This window comes from Periplaneta americana, chromosome 15 (assembly GCF_040183065.1).
Source record: "Periplaneta americana isolate PAMFEO1 chromosome 15, P.americana_PAMFEO1_priV1, whole genome shotgun sequence".
Taxonomy (NCBI): domain Eukaryota; kingdom Metazoa; phylum Arthropoda; class Insecta; order Blattodea; family Blattidae; genus Periplaneta; species Periplaneta americana.
In genome coordinates, this window is record NC_091131.1 from 184561196 (window position 1) to 184586246 (window position 25051).

Genomic DNA, 25051 nt, shown 5'->3' on the forward strand with positions numbered 1-25051 from the left:
GAAACATGATGCATGGCACATGGAGCGTGACACATAACGCCATGTTATTTGATGTAATGAGTCGTTCAGTATGGAGTCATCGGATGATGAAGATCTCCTGCTATAGGCAATAATAAGAATGCGAAGATAAAGGCGTAGGTTTTGGATTCATTGGTTGAAAATCGTGGTGCTTGTAATGTTTTATTGGTAGAGTTAGCATAGCATCCAGACAAATTCACAGAATATTACAGAATGTCGAAAGAATTATTTGAAGATGCAACAAATTGTGAATATTCCTAATAGATGGAAAACATGTACGAGCATTACACAAGCACATGGAATTTTCACTCTGATTTCTGTTGAAGACTTGGGTAGAAATAGTATTGGTTCTAGGGTTGCCAACTATTTTTGAAGAAAATATGGGAGACTAAGTGGTCTACAATATTTCACCTAAAAAATTGAAAAATTATTCAATTCAGTTAGCGGTACTAAAAACAATTTTATTCTACATTTTGGCAGTTAGGCTTAAATTAAAGTATTTTGAGATATTTTACCTAGCGTAATAGTTTCAAACAAATTGTAAAAATTTCCTACATGAGTAATTGAAGTTGACTGTGATTTGCAGTTCTGATTTGATTAAAGTGTCGCTCTCCTTTTTCGGACATCTGAGGATTGCGAGACTTCATATGTGAGTATAGGTATATATCAATGTTAACAAGCTTGTTAAAATTGGCCATAAAGTCATTTAAATATGTGCTCCTGTATATATGACTTACCAGTATATGTCTAAAATGCAGGTAGTAGGCCATGATAATATAATGAGGAGAGTTTGGCTGGCACCGTGGATTGTGTCCCGGCATAGCTCAGTTGGAAAGAGCGGTCAGCACGCAGAGTTGAGAGGTCCTGGGTTCGATTCCCGGTTCTGGAACGAATTTTTCTCAAAATTAATAGGTATCTATAGTAGTCTCGATTATTTAATGAGGATGGCGAGACCTCATATATGAATGTATGTACATATATGTTCACTTACTGTTCATAAAAGAAAACACTCTTTGTATAAGCTTAGCTGCACATTTCAATGCATCTCTGGAACAACAGAATCCATCATATAAATCACCTTCAACTATGTGAAAATTAAATGTTTCAATTAATTTTTACATTATGTAAAAATAAGGTAGAAAAAGGCTCAAAGAGAAGAGAAATGCGGAAGTCGGGAGACTATTAAAAATTGAATGGTGCTGTATGTTCAAAAATGGGCAAACCAATGTCCATGATGAAGAGAGAAGTGGTCGACCGAGTATCGTGAATGCAGATCTGATTCGTTTGGTTGAGGAAAAGGTTACAGCAAACCGCAGATTTCCCATGTCAGAGCTGAGTGGGGATTTTCCACAGTTTAGTCGTACTCTTCTGTACAAAATGATTACCAAAGATTTGGGCTACTGGAAACTTTCTGCCAGATAGGTGCCTAAACTTCTTTCTGAGAAACAAAAGGCTCAGCAAATGGGAGCAGCACTGTCCTTTCTTGAACGTTACAAAAGAGAAGGCGATGCTTTTCTCGATCAGATTGTGACAGGAGATGAGACTTGGGTGTGTATGTGAATGCAGAAACAAAGCTTGAATCAATGCAGTGGGGCCATACTCACTCCCCGAAAAAACCCACAAAGTGTCGTCAAACACTTTCCACGAGGAAACCTATGGCAACTGTGTTCTGGGACAGAAAAGGAATTTTGCTAGTGGAGTTCTTGGAGAGGAATGCCACAATTAACGCTGAGTGTTACTGTAACACACTAACAAACTTGAAAAGGGCCATTCAAAACAAACGTCGTGGCATGTTGAGCTCTGGGGTGATTTTCCTGCATGGCAACGCCCGGCTGCATACAGTGCGTCATAATGCGACCAAACTGCAAGAGTTCAACTTGGAAGTATTGGATCATCCTCCCTATAGCCCAGATTTGGTGCCTAGCGATTACCATCTCTTCATGCATATGACGACGTGGCTTGGCTCGAAGTGCTTTGACGATGACGAAGAGTTGAAAACCAGCGTCGGAAGTTGGACGAATTCTACGATTGCGGAATTTCAAAGCTCGTCAAACGCTATGACAAGTGTCTCAATGTGACTGGGAACTGTGTGGAAAAATAAATTAGAGTGTACAATTTCAAACGTATTGTAACCCAATTCTCTAATGTCATTCACAGGTTTGTAAGAAATAAACGGTTACTTTATGAATAGCCCTCGTAGAACAAAGATACATATTAAGTGTTTGCGTAGGCTTCCGCGGCTGGTGTACATGGTGTGTGGATAAGCTTCAGGGCTTCTACCGCGTTGTCTTGGTGTTATTGGCTGACATTTCGACTGCTGTGTTGTGGTCATCTTCAGAGCAGAGCATCCAACAACTGCTCTGAAGATGACCACAACACAGCGGTCGAAACGTCAGCCAATAACACCAAGACAACGCGGTAGAAGCCCTAAAGCTTATCCACACACCAAAGATACATATTGCTTTTTATATAATAACATTCTAGCATCCCCAGAAAGAGTAAGTTACATACTCGTGCTCAGAGGGCATTCCACATAACGTTAAGATATTTTATTAAATACTGTAACAGAGTAAAAAGTAAAAAAAGAAAAAAAGAACAAGAAAAAACATATCACAATAATTTAACTTTAAATTTTCTCTCTAAACAGCAATTTTTAATTTAATTTTTTAAATAAGGAGCATTAGTAAATTGTATATTTGGGAATTTAGCTATTAAGGTATGTTATAAAGCCTTGGACCGAAGTTGCTACTGTGATTATATGCTACAGCTATGATACATTTAGGTTCTGTTAAGCATAATATATGTTTTCTGATCTTTTGGTTTTATATTTGTCAGTGATGTCAAAGCAAGCGCATTTTTCTGACCTTGACGTCATGCACAGGCATCAAGCGCTAAGTATGGAAAGAGGAAGGATTGTGTACATAAGTAAGCAGCCTGTAGGATTAAGAAAACAGTGGTGCACAAACTTCAAACAGAACGTGACATTTTATGTCGTTATTTTTATATGGCTTCTTTCTGTTTGATATTATCTACATTGTCTGTAAAACAAAAGTACTAATACCAATTTCTTAATATTGCAGTTGTGTTTTAAATGTTAATAACATAATAAAGAGATAAGAAGGAATATTCACATAAATTCCATAGTAGTACAACTATCCTGTACTAAATGGATGAAACACATAATTCATAAAGAAAGTGATATCCCAAAAAAGAGATTGGGTATGACATGACAAGTGTAATTCATTAAGTGTAACTAATATTCCATAACAAAACTCTTATCGCATTATGCTTTTAAGGTGCTATTGGTGAGCAACTTCCTATCATCAGAATATTAAATTATTTTCTCGAAATGTGCTGAAGCTATAGAGCTGACATTTTTACAACACATGGGGATGCATCTTTTTCTTATGATGTAACAGTAGTTGCTCTGTTAATAATTCATTTCCATGCGAATATTTTCAAAACTTTCAATACACTATCTTCAGTAATATGCATTTATGGTATATTAAATTAACGAAAACATTCTGTAAGGCTACTAAATAAATAGGCCTATATCTGAAAATTTCACTTTTCTATAAAGAAAGTTGAGAAAATATTTCTTTTGAACAATCAAACTTGTGAAAAATGAACTTTGAAATTAAAACTTACATTCTTATAATGCACTTATACTTCCAGACAAATCTAAAAATTAACATGGATACAGTTTTAATAAGTTCTCTTCCCTTTATCTATTGAATCAGTGCTGGCCATCCCTGAACATAGCTCGACCAAGCGGCATATACGACCTCTTTCTTCTGTCTCTTTCCTTTCAGCTGTAAAGTGCTCAGGGTCTCCTGAGCTCTAAAGCGCGCGCTTGCTCCTGTGGGCATCAATTGACATCACTGATTGATGTGAATATAAATTAAATATATTTCGGTTTTTATGTACGAAATTCAATAATACATTGTTATAAATTTGATGGAAGTCAAATATTTTAAATCCTGAATACAACAGTTCTGAAGGGTAATCAAGAGTTTATTAAGGCATAATTGTATTATTCTTTTTTGTAGCAGAGTTATTGGCATGAGGGAGGTACTATTAGCACTATATTACCTTCGCACTTTCTTAAACATCAACCATAGTACACCAACTATTTACTTTTCTTACACATACTGCTACCACCACCACCACCACCACCACCACTAAAAATTTTCATCAACACTTCAACCATTAATGCTTCATTATACTACTCAGATTGTTCTCTGCAATTTGTTTAGTTGGTTATTTAACGACCCTGTATTAACTACTAGGATATTTGGCATTGATTGTATTGGTAATAGCATGATGGTATTTGGCAAGATGAGGCCGAGAGTTCACCATAGATTACCTGACATTCGCATTCGTCTTATGGTTGGAGAAAACCTCGGAAAAAACTACCAGTAATGAGCATAAGCTGGAATCTAACCCATGCCCAAGTGCAACTTTGGATCAGCAGGATCCTTGTCCCTTTAAGCTTTTTATTTGTTATACACATTAATGGTAACATTTTCACAATTCACTTTTTTGCTTTAAAAAGCTAACAATTATTGTGTCTACTTACTGATTGATGTCCACATTTTTCTTCAGTGATACCGTACACCGCAGCATAGAATAATGAATCCATAGAGAACTTGATTTCTTCTTTTCACTTTTCATTGAAAAATATTCCAGCATAAACTTTTCAGAAATATTCTCTACTTTTTTTTTTACACCACTCTTCAAACTTCTTATATTCCTCTTCATACCTCTGTCACGATTTTGTTGGAATTAATAAATCAGTACAGCTGTTAATGCAATACCATTGACACTTATATTTATAAATAGTCATGGTGACAGTACCGACAATAATAACATTCTTCAAATGTTTCTTGTACATGGCCCTCTATATGAATCGATCACCTACAAAGCAAATGTATATAGCTTTCAATAAAAATTTTACATTTAGACAATATTCAATTTTACATTATTTTTTTTTATCAAAGCGGATGAAACTTTGTACGATACACATGTCGTAACTTCATATTACAATAGTAGACTGGTTATCAAACTCGACCTGCAGCCTTGTTTGGTTTGTTTTTGTGCATTTATAATCGTTAGTTGAGTGTTTAGTTTTGTGTTGTGGGTTTATATTCGTTTGTTGAGTGTTCCATTTACACAGAAACATTTACATAGACCTAAAAATAGTGAAATAAGTATAGTTGTAGTGTTCAGTTTATTTATAGTTGTTATATTTAGTTGGATAAGTTGTAAATTATGCCTAAGAAGAAAAGTATTAGATCTGTACTTAGTTCTGCTCTGAATGAAAGAAGATGGGGTCCTAAAACAGTGAAACAAATTGAGAAAAAATTCTCGTTTTTCATGAAATTGTTCAAAGTGACCACCAACAGCATCCAAACACTATTGATGCCGCCGAACTGCTCCACAAACTAAGTTCTGTAATATGTCCAGTGTCATAGCTGCACATGACGTTAAATTTTGATTTGTTCTCGTAGCACATCCAGTGTACCTGGAGTTTCCCAATAAACAACATCCTTTAGAGTCCCCCATATGTAGAAATTGGTGTTAGGTCTGGGGACTGTGCTGGGTACTCGACAGCACCTCTTCGACCTATCCATTAAGCTACAATTTCCCCGAAAATGAGAATTTTATCTGAATTTGTTCTAAAGTTATTTATAAACAAACAGTGTATACTTTTTTTGGGCTAATCTGTATTTTAAGTCATGTTATGTTACATTAAAATTAAATTTCAAATGAAAATTCTGAAGAAATTTTAAGAAAACAGTAATAATAAATCTTGGTCAGTATTACTTACTGAAAAAGAATATATAAGGTATCTGATTCTTCTCGACATGATTCAGTAGCAAAATTTCGGATGCTAACTGGTCACCACCCTGTTTAAAATTGAAATTTTTGGTTCACCAAAATGCATCCTGTGTAACCTAGAAGACTCTTTGATGAATCAAGAACATTTACGAAAATGTCCAGCTTTGGCATCAGATGTTTTGGATTCGGACTCTAAATTATACTACAAAGCTAGAAGGCGAATGGAGAACTTCCAAGTGCCTGGGCAATAGATACTGCTGCTGCTACTATGTTACATTAAATCAAGTTTTATTTAATTTCCATTTCGACATGTACAAAACACAGTTCTGAATTCATTTATGCTTTAGATTGCATTAATGCAATTTCCCCAAAGTATCATTTGTCTCTACTTGGTAATGCATAAACAACGTCACATTACAAAAATTCTGCTAACAAGTTTGGAGTTAGACCTTCTATATAACCCTAAATTATAAGTGTTTTTTTATGTTTTCACGGTGAATGTGATTTGGATATGTCACTATGTCCTGGAGCTAACATTTCGAAACTACAGGTTCCATGATCAGGGCAGATAGCCTAGGCAAGACCAGACAGTTCGCCTACTCTGCTGGGCATGTAGCGCCTGGCCGTTCCACGTGCTGAGCTCAAATGACAAATTCTGAGGGGAATATCTGTCAGTGACTAAGCTCTTAAGAGGCTTTTGAGGCGCATATAGCCTACCGGTACATATATATTCTTATATGAGGTCTCACCATCCTCATTTTATAATCAATGAATCGATTCCAGGTGCTGGAACGAATTTTTCTCATATTAATAGATATTTGCAGTATGGCTATTTATAGCCATTGATTATTCAATGAGGATGGCGAGACATCATATAAGAATATATATGTATATATCAATGTTAACAGTAACTCATGAACTGTTGTTGAAAATGACCATGAAGTCATTTAAATATGCGCTCCTGAATACATGGCTTGAATGTCTTAAATGCAGGTAGTAGGCTATTGATAATACAATGAGAGGAGTTCGGCCGGCACCATGGATCATGTCCCGGTGTGGGTCAGATGGAAAGAGCATTCAGCGCGCACAGCTGAGAGGTTCCGGGTTCGATTCCAGGAGCCGGAACGATTTTTTCTCAAATTAATAGATTTTGAGGCTTAGCAGACCCAAAAAAATTGAGTTATTATACCTAGTAACAATAGATCTATAGGTTTGCAATAATGATGTATCGTAACACTTGGTTTTCACTCACATCCTTCACTGTTGACAGTCATTCCAGGATGCAGAGTTTGGTGCGAGACTTGTGGCATCTCAGTATGAAACAAGTCTAGCCTTCCACCACAATAATATGTCGCGCTATATTGGTGTTCTGGGGGTGATGATGGTCGCCTTCTCGTGGTGCCCCCTGAATTATGTTTAATGAACATAGAAAAAAACGACCATCCAATATGCTCAAATGACAAATACAATCCAAAGTAAAATATTCCGCAGGTAAAAAAGTCCCCTCATTCGGATCTCCAGACAGGGACTATTTTAGCATCACATAACAAGACAAAACACAATATAATTCTACCTCAGCTGAAGTCTTACAGTGGAATGCTGGAGGCCTTAATCAAGCCAAGAATACTGAAATACATAAAATTAGAACAGATAAAGACATTGATATGTTTGCAATAATGGAAGCCAATGTTACAGGTGAACAATTACAGTTCTTTGTTTTCAAGAACTACAATACATTTCTGGGTCATTTGCAAAATTTGTATGACAAATGGACGATTGAGAACGTCAGAATTAAAGTATTATTTAGTGCATATTCTGCATGTATTAATATAGTGCAATGTCTCTGTCATAGTAATCAGCCACTGTATGGGTACACTCACCTTGCTTTACAGCATTCTCTACAAGTATCAATGAATCTTTGATGGCACGACGAAATGTCAGGTGTGTTACAGGACAAGACAATGGATCTTTATAGAAATAGAATTCCTTTATTTTTATATCAGTAATTATTTAAACAATGCATAGTTCTTAGAATAGTAACAGAACTAACTTCAGATCAAAAATGAACAATTAGTATATTAAATATCTTAATATCAAATCTTTTACCTAATATAAAATAATAACTTGTTCAGTAACTAACAGAAACCATTCTTTCAGTAACAATTATCATAGTAGATTGCCTTTAAGGCGAAGATATTTGAGCTTTAGTTTCTTTAAAGATAGACAATTAGAAATAATTAAGGCTCTGTTTTGAATGATGTAACAGACATGACATGGAGTAAGAGATCTGACAGGTAACAGACATGACAAAGCAAACATAAGCATGTGTGAACCTTTTTTTTTTTTTTTTGCTTAAAATCTCCAAAATAGCAACTTAGGTACTGCACACGTGTACTATTATGTCCTCTTGATCTTGACTTTATATCTTGTTATTTGTGGAAAACACAACACTAACAGATCTGACATAGTAAAAATGCATGTTTAGACTAAAACACAAAGCAAGAGTATGACACACAAACTCGCCAAATCAAAATGGGTGAACATAGCTTGATTGTACTAATCAAGATGGTTTTTGTGCATCATCTTGGCTTGTGCTGACATCTGTGGGATTTATTTTTCAACTGTGTACCCATAGGAACAGAATGGTGTAACAGAGGTGACTGATTTACTGGATTAGAGTAATTATGCAATCATATACAGTGAAACCTCTCATTTACAGACATCGAAGAGACGTAACAATCTGTCCGCATCTGGGAGGTGTCCTTTATTGGGAGGGAGGCTCCCCAATGTAACAGTAAATTTATAATAACTTATACATTACAGTATGTATTTCTTCATGCTTTAAATAAAATGTATTACTGTAGTTTAATTCTAAATATAGTATACTACAGTAAATTCTTTGCAACTTTGAACTATAGCAGATAAGACTGAAAAAGGAAAATACAGTACTATGCCATGCAATTTTATTCTAGGTCTACAGTTATGCAGTACTGTAATTTACTGTTTTCAACTTAACCATTACGTTCAGGTGCCATGTCTCTCGAAACAGAACAACTGATTGAAGTGAAGAAAATAATCCTACTAGCCCTATTGTGTGTCGAATACAATTTCACCTTGGACCCATCAGACAGGTTAAATTTTATGACTTTGTTTATCCACCCATTTCCAGGCAACAAGGGGTAGCCGGTTGGGCTAGTGGTAGCCTACGAGACCCTTATTGTCTTCTTTCATGGTAAGGAATTTCTGTACAGTTCTCAAAACTAAATTTTCCATTTTTGTAACACATTAGATTTTGAAATCCAAGATCTGTCTGCAGTCAGGAGGTAAAGCAAGCTTTAGGACTGTGAAACAGCTGTCCGTGTCCGTGTCTGAGAGTGTCCGTAAAAGAGAGTTAAACTGATCATTATTTCTATATTATTTCAGTTGGGACATAAAAATCTGTCCGTATATGAGGAGTGTCCTAACTTGGAGGCGTCCGTAAGGAGAGGTTTCACTGTATAAGGAAATATAAAGGACATAAATGAAGAAGTTTTGATAATATTAAATGTTTATAATTGATTAAATGCCGATCTTACTCATGTTAATTGTGTAAGCATGTGCGGCTTACAGCTGTTTCGGTGCTTCTTCACATCATCCTCAGAGCCTACTAGATCTCGGCGTCATCTCAAACTTCGCTGTCTGTTGTGTGGCTGCGTTTGATGATTTAATCAATTATTTATATTCAAGTGTTAAAAGTAGTGTATGAAAGATTCAACATGGATCAAATGTTTCTTTAATTTTTTTCTCAATTACATTATTAAACAGTGCTTTATCTGTACATAATCGTGCTCCATTTTAAATACTTAACTAGCATTTTAGCTGTTACTATGAGAATTTTATTTTATTCTAATGAAATATTTCACATCAAGGAAATAATTCTTGTGACGTTTACTACATTAGTATTGAAACTACTCACTGTTAGGAATTCATAACTCTATTGTTACTGGTATAAATGCAATAATTGGAAGGGTGTGAATTTATGGACCTCATGTGTTATACAAATTCTGCAAATGACACTTCCACAACCTAAAGCAAAACAAAGAGCTAGTGGCATATTAGTTGGCATCAAAAGAGGAATAACTTTAGGCCTAACCTTCAACATTATTAAAAAAATGACTGAGGAAGACAAATCTGAAGTAACGAATATATTATGCAAATCTGGCTTTCAGGTAGAAGCTCCCTGTGAAGCAGGCCTAATATATTCTTTACTGTAGGTACGTTAACAAAAAGCCACAATTTAAGTCACACAGATTTGTGTGCACTCAAAGTTGGGTTTCTGGCGTCTTGTCAGCCCATTTGAGTTGTGTGGATATAAAGGGAAGAATTGTGACGGTGTCTTGTATAGTTCCTGGGGTAGCTCAATCGGTAGAGCATTCATGCGCTAAGCAAAGGGTCCCAGATCGATACCCGGCGCAGGAACAATTTTTCCCTTGAAATTATTCACAAATCTGAAATTTGTAAAATAGAACTTTGGATAAATAACACTTCAAAATGTATAGCATATATAACCCCCTAATAACAAACCCAATTTGGACAATATAGTAGTTACACCAAAGACTCTCATAATTGGAGACTTCAGTGGTCATTCTAAAGAATGGGGATATTTAGGCATCAATTCTGTTGGTCATTCAATAGAAGATTTTCTTAACACCCAATCAATCCAATTATTATTCAACCCAGAAGATCCTCCAACATTTCTTCATTCCCATGAAACATCTAATCCAGATTTAACTCTAATATCTTCAGACATATATAACAAGGCAAGCAGGAAAGTTTTGGAAGACCCTGGACTTGGCCACAGAATCATTGTTACTTCTATTTTACTACCATCAGAAACCTACAAACAAATCGTATAACAGATGTTCTTGGAATTTTAAAAAATCCAATTGGACTACATTCAGAGAAGACCTAGAAAATAACCTCTCCATTAATATGAACGAATCCCCAGAAAAATGTAACAATATAATTTGTGCAACTATAATACCGGTACTAAAAGGAGCAAAGAAATGGGTGCCCCGAGGAAAGATCCCAAGCTACAAACCTTTCTGGGCAAAAGATTTAGAAACATTAAAAAAAAAAAGATTATTACAAAACAAAATTATTTCACACATAACAATAAATATTATACACGAACTGAAGGATTACCAATGAGTTCACCTATATCAAGTATATTAGATGAAATCTTCATTCATAATATAGAACAAACACACATATTAAACACTGACAACAACAAACATGCAGAGAGAATAATGTACTGGCATCGATATGTAGATGACATACCGTAATAGTCCTATATAATGGAAACAAAATACAATTAGAGAACCTACATCAATAACTCAACAAAATATATCCCAAATTAAAGTATGCGATAGAAACAGAACATAACCAAGCTATAAATTTCTTAGACATCACCATAACCAAAACAAATAACAGACACGAATTCAAAATATACAGGAAGCCCACCACAACTACAACACACTACACAATTCATCAAACCATCCCGTACAATATAAACATGCAGCTTTCCGTACAATGACATACAGATTAATTACCATACCAATGAACAATGACAACTATACTGAAGAAATAAACACAATAAAATATATAGCACAAGACAATGGATATAACTCTAACATGATAGACACACTAATAAGAAAGGCAAAACAAAAACAGAACATACCAACACAAACACCACGCGAGAATAAATACATAACATTAACATATCACAATACCAATACTCACAAAATTGCAACTTCATTCAGAAAACTAAAATGCAAGATAGCATACAAAACAAATAACACAACACAGAAATATCGAAATAATCACATTAAACATTCAAATAAATACAATTCATCTGGGGTTTACAAACTAAAATGCCCACATTTTTTCATAGGAGACAGGAAGAAACATTCAAACAAGGTATAAAGAACACATTAAAGCTATAACCAAACCACACATCACATCAAATTACGCAGAACACATTATCAACAATAATCATGACTACAATAATATAGAAACAGATATGGAAATTCTACACATCACACCAAAAAGTCCACAGTTAAACATCTTAGAACAATACGAAATATACAAACATACAATAACACACCCACAACATATAAGGTACTTAATACACAATTACAGTTTAATACCCACACATAATTCGATGTCATGATACACAGCACGCAAACAAACACCCCCCACCATAGGAGCAACACACCCCCACCCCTGCAACTGACGAATGCAAATGGCAGTATGCAAGATCAACAGGAACATCAGTAGTTCGTAGGACACTGAAGATGACACAGAACCGGCGTCGAAACGGGCCGTCTGTCTAAGGTACATAACCTTTTTTTAAAAATTTTAACACTTTTAATGTGTCGTTAAACAATTTTAAGTTTTTTAAACAAAGTGTCAACGTGAACCAGAATCAATGACATTAAAATTAGCTCGTGATACAGCCAGAAAACAAGCAGAAGAGAACAGTAATAGAGACAATTTTATAGACTGGAAGCTTGTAAAGTGGCCAAATTTAAGAAAGAAGTACTCTCAGCCAAAAGGCAAAGTTTTAACAATTTCATCTCTAAAATGGACTATAGAAAAGATGGTATAAAAGCTTACCCAAATATATATCTAATATCACAAAGAGTAATCCACCAAGTAATTCACTTATAATTTACAAAAATACACAACTAACAGACCCCCAGGTTATTGCAAATGCCTTACATATACCTACAATAATACATAGGATCACAACAACTCACAAAAAGTTAGAAAAAAACATGAAAAAATATGAAGGTGAACAAAAGAAGTGTTTTTACATGAAATACAAGAGAAGTGTTTGTTGATAGTTTCACAATCCATGAACTAGATGCAGCTATTGGGACTCTTTAAATCCAATGAAGTCCTTGGTCCAGATTTAATTCATTCAGAATTTATCAAGAACCTTGGAGACAAGTCTAAAAAACCATGCTGAACTTTTTACAGTACCTGCTAACTGGAAAAAAGCATTACCAGTATTATACCCATTTTGAAGAAAGGTAAGACTTCATCTAATATTAATAACTACAGACCTATTTCTCTGACAAGTCAGATATGGAAAATATGGAAAGAATGATTGCTGCACGTCTCAATTGGTTCCTTGAATCCAGCAACTTGTTTTCAAAACAGCAGTCTAGCTTTATACAATACCACTCACCCAGTGGTGATATTCAAAAAGTTTAACAATCAGTTCTCTCATGTATGTTAAACATATACAGTATATGCCCATGGTAATTGCAAATATTACCTAGAAATATTTTAACAACTGGTTCATCAATACTGGTGCGAGCCGGCCGAACATCACCACTGCACTCACCTAACGAACAAGTTGTTTATTTCAGTTAGAGTGTTAAAAAAGCCATGAACAAAAAAGAACATACTGCAGTTGTTCATATTTCAAAAAAATTTGTTGAGTTGTCAGATTTCTGTCATCACTTACTTTTTAGTTTCATAAAAATTAGACTTCAACAAACAAAATTTGATAACACAATCTCAAGGGAAAAAATGGAACTCTCTGCATCATAATCCACAGTTAATTCCCAATTTACCGCGCAAATCGTCTGTAATTGCATTTAGATTGGCAACAGGTCATGACTGTTTGGCCAAGCACCTGCATAGAATTGGACTATGTCAATCCCCTAACTGCTCATTGTGCAATTCAAATCAAGAAATGGATTCTGAACACCTCAAAATCTGTGCTTCAGTGGCTGACCATGACAATATCTTTGAAAAATATTGGAGTGCAAGAGGTTAAATGACTTTATTGTCAAACACCTGGCATGAGAAAACAACAACTTACTTACAAATGGCTTTTAAGGAACCTGGAGGTTCATTGCCACACTCACATAAGCCCGACATCGGTCCCTATCCTGAACAAGATTAATCCAGTCTCTACCATCATATCCCAACTCCCTAAAATCCATTTTTATATTATCCTCCCATCTACGTCTCGGTCTCCCCAAAGATCTTTCTCTCTCCAGTCTCCCAACTAACACTCTATATGCATTTCTGGGTTCGCTCATACGTGCTACATGCCCTGCTCACCTCAAACGTCTGGATTTAATATTCCTAATTATGTCACATTATCAATATTCCCTTCAGATAAAAATAAATTATGATTACATTAGTAATTCAAATTATCTTAATCAATAATATTCATAATGATACATGCACACACTTATAAATGCTATCACTGAATATCTATACATAAAACTTCCCTACAGGAACGCAAAGAGATTCACTACAAGCACCTATTGGTGAACAAACGATTGACAGAGAGAAATGTTTTGCAAGTGGACTTTATGCCTGACCAGAAACTAGTACCTGCGTTTTAAATCTCAACAGTTGCGAGATTGTCAAATCTTTTGAGAGAGTTGTACCAGTAAACTTTTTGTTTTGTTTTTTTTTTTTGTTTTTTTAATTTTCTCATGTATCCCTTAATGAATTTATTCATTTTAGTCTCATTTTTTATATTACAGAGAATGGATTTTGCTTCTGCATTGGACTGACACCATACTTCAATTCTATTGGTATTATATATGCCTCTTTGTCTCATTATATGGTTCTTTGCTTCAGTAAAGTCTCATTTTACAAACCTATGGATCAACAATTGGCTCTCTTCTGACAAAGGAAAAATTTTACAGTCTGTACAAAAGAAACCAAATGACCTGGAAATGTACAAAAACTTGCCCAGACATGTTCAAACATTTTTAACAAGAGCCAGAACAGGTCACATTGTCACTCAATTGTACCTACACCGATTTCACATTTCTGATAATCCTACTTGTCTGTGGTGTAATAATCATGATGAAGATCTGGAACACATTCTTCTATACTGTCCATCCATAAACCACAAAAGAAGTAAATTAAAATTATCAGTACCAGTTGCAGAAGACACAACCCTGCAGTATATATTGACTACACCCCACATGTGGCTACTAGCAACAGGGATCTATAATGAACACCAATCAAAATACCCCTCATTTCTCGGGAAAAACAAAAACTGAATAGACTGCAGTGGACTATAGTGGACTTTATGTTGTCAGCAAACAGCTGGATACATTAAGAATATTGATTGATGTATCCCTTAATGAAATAAGTTGAAAATTTACAAGGTTTTTATTCACATCTTCATTCACAAGAACCACTACTTGAAAAAAAAAAAAAATTTCTACCATATCTTAAAATTTCGAAATTTTGTAATCTTTTTTGTACAACCAAACACCATTTCCCCCTTAGCTCCCACAATTTTAAAAATATTTTAAAACTCTTTTGTCCATCCTGTTCTAGTAGGTTGTGGCAGCAGTGTTAATTAATATCATCAAATTATTTGTAGTGTTAGTAGTATTTTTTTTTTTAATTTTCCTGAAAATTTTCATTCAAATATATATTTTTTTTTATTTCTTCTATTAGTAATAAGATAAAGATATTAATTCACATTGTGGATCATGATATATATATATATATATATATATATATATATATATATATATAATAACCACGAAAAATTTCATGCAATTATCTTTAATATTTTCTTCGTTATGAGGGAAATGGTTTGAAAATGTTAAAAAATTTTAACTTTCAGAGAACAAGCAACAAACTTACAGACAGGCGGTGTTGACTAAAACTCTCTTGGTGCATATTTTGGTCCATAGCTCGGAAACTAATTTAGGAATTTATCAAATTCTTTCACAGACAAAAAGGGAAAATTCTATACTCCAGATTTCGGACAAAATAAAATATAACTGTTCTTTGTATCAGTCAAGCTGGAAGTTCCCCCTAAAATAATTTTAAGTTACTTTTGTAATATTAGGAGAATCAGTATGAGCATTAAAAAATATATAGCCTAGAACAGAATTTCAGCAGTACCGTATAACAAGTCGATAATGAATGTATTGTGGGTTTCAACCAAAAATATATGGTAATCCTACATAACAAGATAATTCTGCAAATTAAGCTTTCAGGAATAACTCCCTGTAAAGTTAATTTGAATAATTTCGAGGAAAAATTGTTCCAGGGCCGGGTATCATACCCGGGACCTTTGGTTAAACATACCAACGCTCTCCCAATAAGCTACCCGGGAACTCTACCCGACACCGATCCAATTTTTCCCTCTATATCCACAGACCTCAAAGTGGGCTCTCAAAGTGCACTCAAATGTTGGTTGCTTGACTGTTGTCAGCCCACTTTGAGGTCTGTGGAAAAATGTTATGTTTTATTTAACGACGCTCGCAACTGCAGAGGTTATATCAGAGTCGCCGGATGTGCCGGAATTTTGTCCAGGTCTGTGGATATAGAGGGAAAAATTGGATCAGTGTCGGGTAGAGTTCCCGGGTAGCTCAGTGGCAGAGCGTTGGTACGTTTAACCAAAGGTCCCGGGTTCGATACCCGGCCCCGGAACAATTTTTCCTCGAAATTATTCAAGATAATTCTGTGCTGTCCAGCAATGGAGGAAAACATATTGGGGTTTGAGTTCGATGGTGTGTGATCTGTCACTGGTACGTTTACAAAACTTTCGTCTGTTGGTACGTGTTGTAGATAGAATAATATTATTTTAGTGTATTTGACCGTTTGTAAGTAGTAGGGCCTATAAAGAAATGTATATGCCTACAGAGAGTTCCCATGCAGACCAGTCCCACTCCAACCTCCAACAAATCTGTTGTAGGATGGCAAGCGGTCAGGTGTCTGACAAGTCTGTGCATACTTCTCTACATTGACCAGTCCCACTCCACTCCTTACTGCTTAGCTTCCTCAGGACAGGTGCTCTGCACTACTGTCATTAAGCCGTTGAAACATTACTACCTAGGACTGCTGTATAAGAACTCTCTGTAAGTTATATATATGGAAATAAGTGAATACAGTCTACCGGTATAATACACGTTGGTTCAGTGAAAATGGAATATATTATGTTAATAGGGTAAATAATTGTAAAATTAGATGACAAGATTGAAAAATTCCCATAACAAGGACAAAAGACCACAGGTAATATGCTCTGTTAGTTACAATACAAGACTTTATCATACAGCGATTCAGCATAGTTAAATATCAGTCATATTTTTCAAAATACAAACAAACAGCTATGCGTGTACTTCAAGGAGCAGTGTTGAGTACAACATTATTTAATATATTTATCAACGATCTTCCCAAATTTTTGGCAAAGAAGTAAAGTTTGCATTATTTGCTGATGACCTCGTCATCTGGGTTTCAAAACCAAAGAATAAGCTCAAGTCATTGGAAACCCAAATTAACACAGCTATGACTAATTTGGAATATTGGCGCTCTACTAACCTAATGCAAGTAAATCCAGACAAAACTAAATATAAAATATTCACAAATGTCACTAAACCAGTTAACATAAACATCAAGCTTAATGGACTTCCCTTACAAAGAGCAATCAATTCACAATATCTAGGAGTCATATTTGATACTGTACCAGTAACAAATTATCTTGGAAAGATCATATTAATACCTGTACTGTAATAGAAAAAGCCCAAAAGAGATTAAATCTGTTAAAAAGATCAGCTGGCTGCAAATGGGGAAGCCAGAGACGTACACTAAATTCCACATATAGGCCGCCGAGAAGGGGGGGGCAAAGGGGGCAAGTGCATATGGGCCCGTGAGCAGTAAGGGCCCGTCAGATTAAGTGAGTCTGGTTACTTTTTATTATCACAAATAGTTATTCACAGATACATACCGGTACTAAAAAATTTTGTAAGAACATTTGTTACATGAATGTGGCATATTAACCAACAATAGTAGAATTAATACAAATTACCACTTCATTATGTGAATGTTTAACTTTTATATAATAGAATATAGATTTCCCACGTTAGCAATCATCGACACGACACTTGACGGCTCCGGCATTTGCCTGAAATATGTTCCCGTCACTTGTACCGAAAACGTTCAATTAGCTTGTCCTCTTAGTGGACTCTCCCAAATCCAAGCTGGAGGATTACGTTTCCTTTTCAGTAGGGGCTACATAGTATGTTTCGTGACGAATCTTTCGTCTTTTCGTTGTCATTTGTCTAGTAAATTCTGTTCATTAGTGTTACGAGTGGACAATGGACAAATAGAAGCATAAGTCGTGAGTTGAGAAGTGCAAGGAGAGACAGAAAAATTGAAACATATTAAGGAAGGGAGTAGAACTTTGTTTGAAGTTGGTGTGAAATTTACCTCCTTGTAAAACTAAAAAGTAGCAGACAAATTGTGTCATTGAATGTGTTGTTCGAAAACAAGAGCCTTTCCAAAAACAGTATTACAGTATTTTCAAAACTCAACAATGGAGAATGTGTTCCCAGAGATTGCCTAGTGTACAGTGAAACAAATCAGAGACAACAGTACAGTGACTGATTTGTTTCACTCCACACTAGTCAGTCTCTGGCAACACATTCTTCATTCTTGGGTTTTGAAAATAATACTGGAAAGGCTCTTGTTCCGTCTCTTGGAAGGTTATTAGGCAGGTGGGGGATACTTTTTCGAACAACGCATTCAATGACACTTACAATTTGCCTGCCACTTTTTACTTTTCCAAGGTCGCATGTTACTTGCCATGACTCAGAGTTAGGAACTGGTGTGGGTAAATTTATTTCACTTGCACATATTAACACATCATTTTTACTATTGTTTGCTTGTTCTGATTCAATACTACTGTTATCAGAATTTTTTCTAGACAGCCACAATCATCAGTATTCTCTTCTAAGTATGAACTGTCTTCATTTTTGACAACCTGAACAGACGGGCTTGAGATTGGTTTATTTTCTGCACCTTCACTAGCAACGCTCAATTTCACACCAACTTCAAATAAAATGAAGGAAATGAAACAATGTGTCGGGAAAGACTGAGTAACCTTGGCCTTCTTAGTCTGAAGAGCGATCGTCTATGGTCTATGGGCAAGCAGATGGTGAGTTACTGTTGTAGACAATTTTCAGCAGGACGCAAAAATATGCATGACGAGGAGCGCAGTAGGAGGCCAACCATCATCACAGACGACCTTGTGGAGCAACGCACCATCTGCTTGCTCATGACGTTAGGCCCATAGACCTGGCACAGCTGATGATCAATTTCAATTGGCGCTATGTCCTGTGCATTCAAAATCTTTATCACTGACCGCATTTCACACTTGGCGGGAGCTCGAATAGGAACATCCATCTTCAATCAATGCAACAAAGCTACTGAGAGCACTCGGGAAGTTCCGCTAGCACATGCGCCATGCCAGGACATTACTCTATCATGTACACGCAGTCGCTTCGCGCAACATATGGTTTGCTAGCTGTGGGATGAGTGGGAAAGTTACTTTATGGATGCGCCTTGTATGTAGGCCCTACTGAAGAAGAAGTGTGATGAATGTAATATATTGTGCTAATGTGAAGTTTCGCTAAAAGTTTTCAATGTAATAAAAGTGTAGGCTATATTTTTAGATTTGTATCTGTGTATGGGGTTATCTTTTATTTATTTTGCAAATAATTATTATGGTCAGAATAATTGGTAACTTGTAATTTTTAACTTTTTTTTTCAATGGGGCCCGAGCACAATATTGCACAGGGGCCCATAAATCCTGTTGGCGGCCCTGCATATATGTACATGAAACCTATCCTCAAATATTGTAATGAAACACTCATCACATGCACACCACAACAATGAAATAAAATAGAAAAATTTGGAAACCAAGCACTACGTTTAATTACAGGTGCAGTGAAATCCACACCAATAGATCCAATGAGACAACTTACTCAAAAAAAAAAAAAAAACACTGATACACGAGTTTCAAGAACAAGCAGAAATCCGGTATGAGAAATTAATCAGACTGTCTAATGCAGACTATTGGAGAAAATACAAAATCTTGCCTACTAAATTAAACACACAAGAAGGATTTATGCAGAAAGTTAAAAGATTACAAACGCATCTCATTCCCCAAACTAACATTGAAATGTCACAAATCCGACAAAATCCTTTGTAATACATAAATATTCAAACTGGAAACAACTTATTGGAACCAAACCAAGACCAAAGGCTCTTTCCTTAAACACATCCAAAACAGCTGTTGTTCCATTTTCACTAAGGCCTAGTTGTCTTAAATCTCCTCAATCTTCTTTTAGGCTCAAAATTCATCATTCTGATTGTTCTTCTCAAAATTGTGAATGTCCCATATTAACCGAATCCTCAGAAGTTAAGTATTTAGGCTTTACAGTTGACCAACATTTACGATGGAATAAACATATTACATATTTAATGCAATAGATTACGTAAAACAATTTATATCTTTGTTATACTTCGGTCATATTTACCAGTTAATATTTTACGTCTCATTTATTTAGCTTTATTTCAATCCATTCTCCAATATGGAATTTTAGGATGAGGAAATGCTTGTAATTCTAATCTCTCTCCACTAATAATAATAATAATAATAATAATAATAATGGCTTTATTTAACCTGGCAGAGTTAAGGCCGTAAGGCCTTCTCTTACACTCAACCAGGATTAAAACTTGCTTCCACAGTTGAACATAAAACTGGATCAGAATTAAGTAATTACATACTGATAAAATTTAGGTACATAATGAGATCAAAAGAGGTAGTTACATAAAATTTACCTCATAAAATAAAAATAAACATAGTGGAATACATATTAATGTTGTTAGAATCAAATACGAATCACATAAAAAAAGAAGCCGATCATTCAATAAAAAAATGTACACAGTAAAAATAAAAATAAACGCATTAGTATACATATTAGTATTAGATTACAATTAAGCAGGATTTACATAATTAAACCAGAAACAGACAATTGCATAAAATGTACAAAAAAAAAAGATTAATAATAAAAAAACAACACAGTGGGATACATATTGCCGTTAAGTGATAAATAAACACGAATTAGATAATAAAAATAAGAAACAAAAAAAATAAATAAATAAAAATAAATACAGTGGAACACATTCCATTAAATATTTGCAACGCATTAGGTCTGGCAACTCATCATAAGATATTTTTCTAATCTACATTGTAGTAGCGGGCATTACAAATGAAACGAACACTTGCATTATGAACACGTTACAGTTTCTGGGATAAATCCACCCTGAGATCACTGAATAAAGCGTCACAATAATCGAAATGAGGTATAATAAGAGTCTGTACAAGCATCTGCTTTAATTTAGCTGGATAGTGGTACAATCTTTTTAATGAGTGAAGAGTGGAAAAATACTTTCTTGCATGTGTGTTTGATATGCGTGTCCCAGGTAAGATTAGATTCAAAATGAACTCCCAGGTTTTTTACAGTTGAACTGAATGGAATGATTGCTTTATTCAGAGTCACAGGAGGAAGGTTCAGCTTATTAATATCGGGGATTAATCTTTCATTCGAAAATAAGATAGCCTGTGATTTATCTGTATTTTATCTGTATTTAAGTCCGAATTGTTGAGACCAAGATGAAACGAATTCGAGATCTTTATTGAGTCTATTAATACAGTCACAGTCTGTCAGGACTGGTGGAAATGTATAATTGAACGTCATCTGCATAAATATAATATCTGCAATATTTAAATGACTTGGTGATATCGTTAATATAGAGACAAAAAAGCAATGGACCTAATACCGAACCCTGGGAAAATCCTGACTCTACTGTCTGCCAGGAGGAGAACAGATTATTAAAGACAAAACGCTGCTGGCGGCCAGTGAGGTAGGAGTGCATTCAGGTGATAATGGTGTCAAAAAAATTTAACACTCGAAGTTTAGTTAATAGTAGATCCATGTCAACAGAGTCAAATGCTTTGCTATAATCCAATAAAATTAATATTGTTGCTAGTCGTTTATCCATAGCCTCTCGTATATCTTCAGTTAAATTCAATAAAGCAGTGGAAGTGCTATCCCCACTTCTGAATCCAGATTGGAAGGGGTCGATAATATTTAATTCAATCAGATATTTGTTTAATTACTTATGGAGAATACGTTCAAGAGCCTTTGATAGAACGGGAAGAATGCAGATTGGCCAATAGTCTTTAGGAGATGTAGGTGTGTTTACTTTAGGTATTGGATGCACTAAAGCTGTTTTCCAAAGATTTGGGTAGGTAGAAGTAATGATGGAAGAATTAATAATATGTGTTATCACAGGAAGCACGATATCAATTAATTTATTAATAAAAACAATGTTTATGTTGTCAGAGCCTTGCACTGTAGATCTAGTAGATCTAATATTTATTCAGAAAAGAATAATTAAAATATGCCTTAATAAACCAATTGATTACTCATCCGAGCTTTTGTTCACTGATTTTAATGTTTTGAAAATTAAACAGATTTATTATATTGCCTTATTAAACTTCATACATAAAAATCGTAATAAATTCAAATTGTATCATCATAAATATGGAACTAAAAGATCTGATTTTATACGACCAAAGTGTTTCACAAGCACAGCTCTTAGGCATGGTACCTACTTTGGTCCAAGGTTATATAATAAAATAATTGAAAAATACCCAAATTTGGAAAATTTTAGTATCAGTAATTTCAAAAGTAGTGTTAGGGATTTAATTTTTAAAGAATATAATATGTTGATTTAATATGTGTATGTATTTGTATGATTTTAATTGTTAAAATTGAAATTGTATTTTTAAAGTTAATTTATGCCTATAATCTTTTTTTCCTTGACCAACTTTGCGTCGAATAATAATCTTTGTTTGTGTTAAGTATATGTTTAGATAACTCCCTGAGCACGAGTTTTTTACTCCTTCAGGGAAGAATTAAGAGTGTATTTTTGTACATGTTATTTTCTAACAATAAACAACAATAAACAATTGTTAAAAACGATACAAATCCAAATGTAGCACAACAATTAACATTAGAAACATTTAATAGCAAATATCGTTGTGAAACCTGGCTACACATTCACAATGATGGAGCTTTACAAAACGATTTTGATGCCGCAGGAGCTGGAGGAACTTATAACTTTTTCTCTATAAAGAAGTCAGGAAGGACTCCACACAACTTCTCAGTGCTGCACCCTGATCAAGCAGCTCCAAAAACTGGCAAGAAAATAGTTCTGCAATAGGTTCCAGCACACTGCGGCATTACAGATAATGAATTGGTGGGTCAACTGGCTGCGAAAGTCTGCACACTAATACAAAAACATATTACCAAAAATAATTTATTTCTGTCACATTAAATAAAAAAAAATTTCAATAAAAACAACAATTTGTGAACAGAATAAAGGAATCGGCTAAAGATAAATCATGGGAACCCCTCCTCCAAAATTTAAACATCATCCCTGAAGAACCAAGAAATTCAGCAGTGACAGCCTTCTGACCAGGCATGATTGTTTGGCAGCTCATTTATATAGAATCGGCATCTCCCGCTCACCGAATTGTGTGTTATGTGGAAAGGACGTAATCATGGATAAGTCGTCATCATCATCATTGGCTCAACAACCCATTGAGAGTCGTAGCCTTCCTTAGTATTTTATTCCAGCCGTCTCTACTTCTGGCCTTGACTGTCCACATTCGTGCACCAATAAAGTTGGCATCATCGTATACATTATCCTCCCATCTGCTCCTTGGTCTTCCTTTGGATCTGCTTCCTCCAGGATTGGATGTAAAGGCTCTTTTAGCAGGTCTAGTATTGTCCATTCTTACCAGGTGTCCAGCCCACTGCAATCGACCAATTTTAATAACTGTTATAATGTCTGGCTCCTTAAACAGATCGTATATTTCTTTATTATATCTAATTCTCCATTCATTATTTATTTTGACGGGTCCATAAATTGCCCTCAGAATTTTCCTCTCGAAGATACTAAGTCTTCTGGTGTCCTGTTTGTTCATAGTCCAAGTTTCTGAGGCATACATCAGGCGTCTTATATATTCTTATTTTAGTTGAGATGGTTAAGAATTTCGATTTAATATATTTCAGTAATCCAAAGTAACATTTATTTGTTACAGATATTCTTCTCTTAATTTCAAGACTGGTGTCGTTGCCATTATTGATTATGGAGCCAAAATATATAAACTTTTTTACATATTCAAATTTGTAATTTTCAATTGTAAGATAAGTTGGTGCTTTATTAATAATGTTTCCTTTGCGGCTGGAGATATCATGGATAAGCACCACCTGGAAGATTGAGAAGCCTTGCCTGTTCATCTCAACATCACGGAAAAATACTGGACTGCAAGATGGCTGATGGCTTCATTGCCATGACACCAGAACTTTGGCTACCAAGCAATCGACCAACCGACCAACCAACCAACCATATTGGTGTTCTCTGAGTGATATGCATTTTGAGTATTAGTTTAATCAAAAGTGAATATGTGTTGTGTATTGCATATTAATTTTGTGTAAAATGACACACTGAAGTCATTATTTGTAGAATTAAAAGAGAAACTGTTTTCAAGTTGGAAGTATGAAACAAAATGTGCTTACAAAGACAGAAGATCGACAACAAATTTACATATTAAAAAAGCACATGGAGGAAAACAAAGTATAAATTTTGAATTTTCATGGTGTAAGAAATATCCTTCACTAACAGAATGTTATGAGACATATCGTCGTTGTTCCTGTAGTAACTCCTATGTGACATATTTATCGATTTTCAGGTTTTCGCTCTATTCAATAACTTAAAGAGTGATACAGCAAATAATAAAATCTCCTATATGCAATTATATTTCTTTGTTTCGAAAATGTATGAATTCACAGTCTGCTATGTACGGCTGCCATAGGATGAATAAATGTGTTTTTTCTTCCTACTGAAAACTTTTATATTTTGAACATAGGAGTTATTACAGGAACAACAACGACATCTATATTCTTTTCGGGGATGAAAATGAGTGGTCCTCATCTTCTTGAGGGGTCTGTCACAAAAAAAAAAATGATAGCAAATACGAGAATCTTCTGCTTTATAAAAATATATAAAGTAAGCAAATTTTTTCAGCTTAGGATACCGGTACCCAGTATTTATACCTTAGCTTCATCACTGATATGTAGAGCCCGGATTTTATGTAATTACATATTTTGTTCCTATATATGTAGCTATAAGGGAAGCTAAAATGTCGGCAAATCATATCAAAGAGATAATTATTCCAAAGTTTTAAGTTACATATTTTTACACATTTTAGTGCATAATACATATTTTGGCA

The 25051-nt window shown here is 34.9% G+C and overlaps 1 protein-coding gene across 29 annotated transcripts in view; it reads right to left on the bottom strand.

Moving 5' to 3' along the window:
* LOC138715576 (uncharacterized) overlaps window positions 1–25051 on the bottom strand; it is a 135578-nt gene that overhangs the window by 92309 nt on the left and 18218 nt on the right. For 24 of the 29 annotated variants that reach the window (XR_011336493.1, XR_011336479.1, XR_011336490.1 and 21 more), the window contains 3 exons: window positions 23286–23572; window positions 4598–4935; window positions 756–901 (listed from right to left, as the gene is read on the bottom strand). The exons of 1 other annotated variant lie outside the window; for it this stretch is intronic. Coding sequence is in view for 12 of the 28 variants with exons in the window: in XM_069848640.1 (XP_069704741.1) it covers window positions 756–839 (84 nt within the window). In the remaining 16 variants the exon portion in view is untranslated. The remainder of the gene's footprint in view (window positions 1–755; window positions 902–4597; window positions 4936–23285; window positions 23573–25051) is intronic. 4 more of the 29 variants (XR_011336486.1, XR_011336478.1, XM_069848643.1 and 1 more) reach the window with 4 other exon arrangements.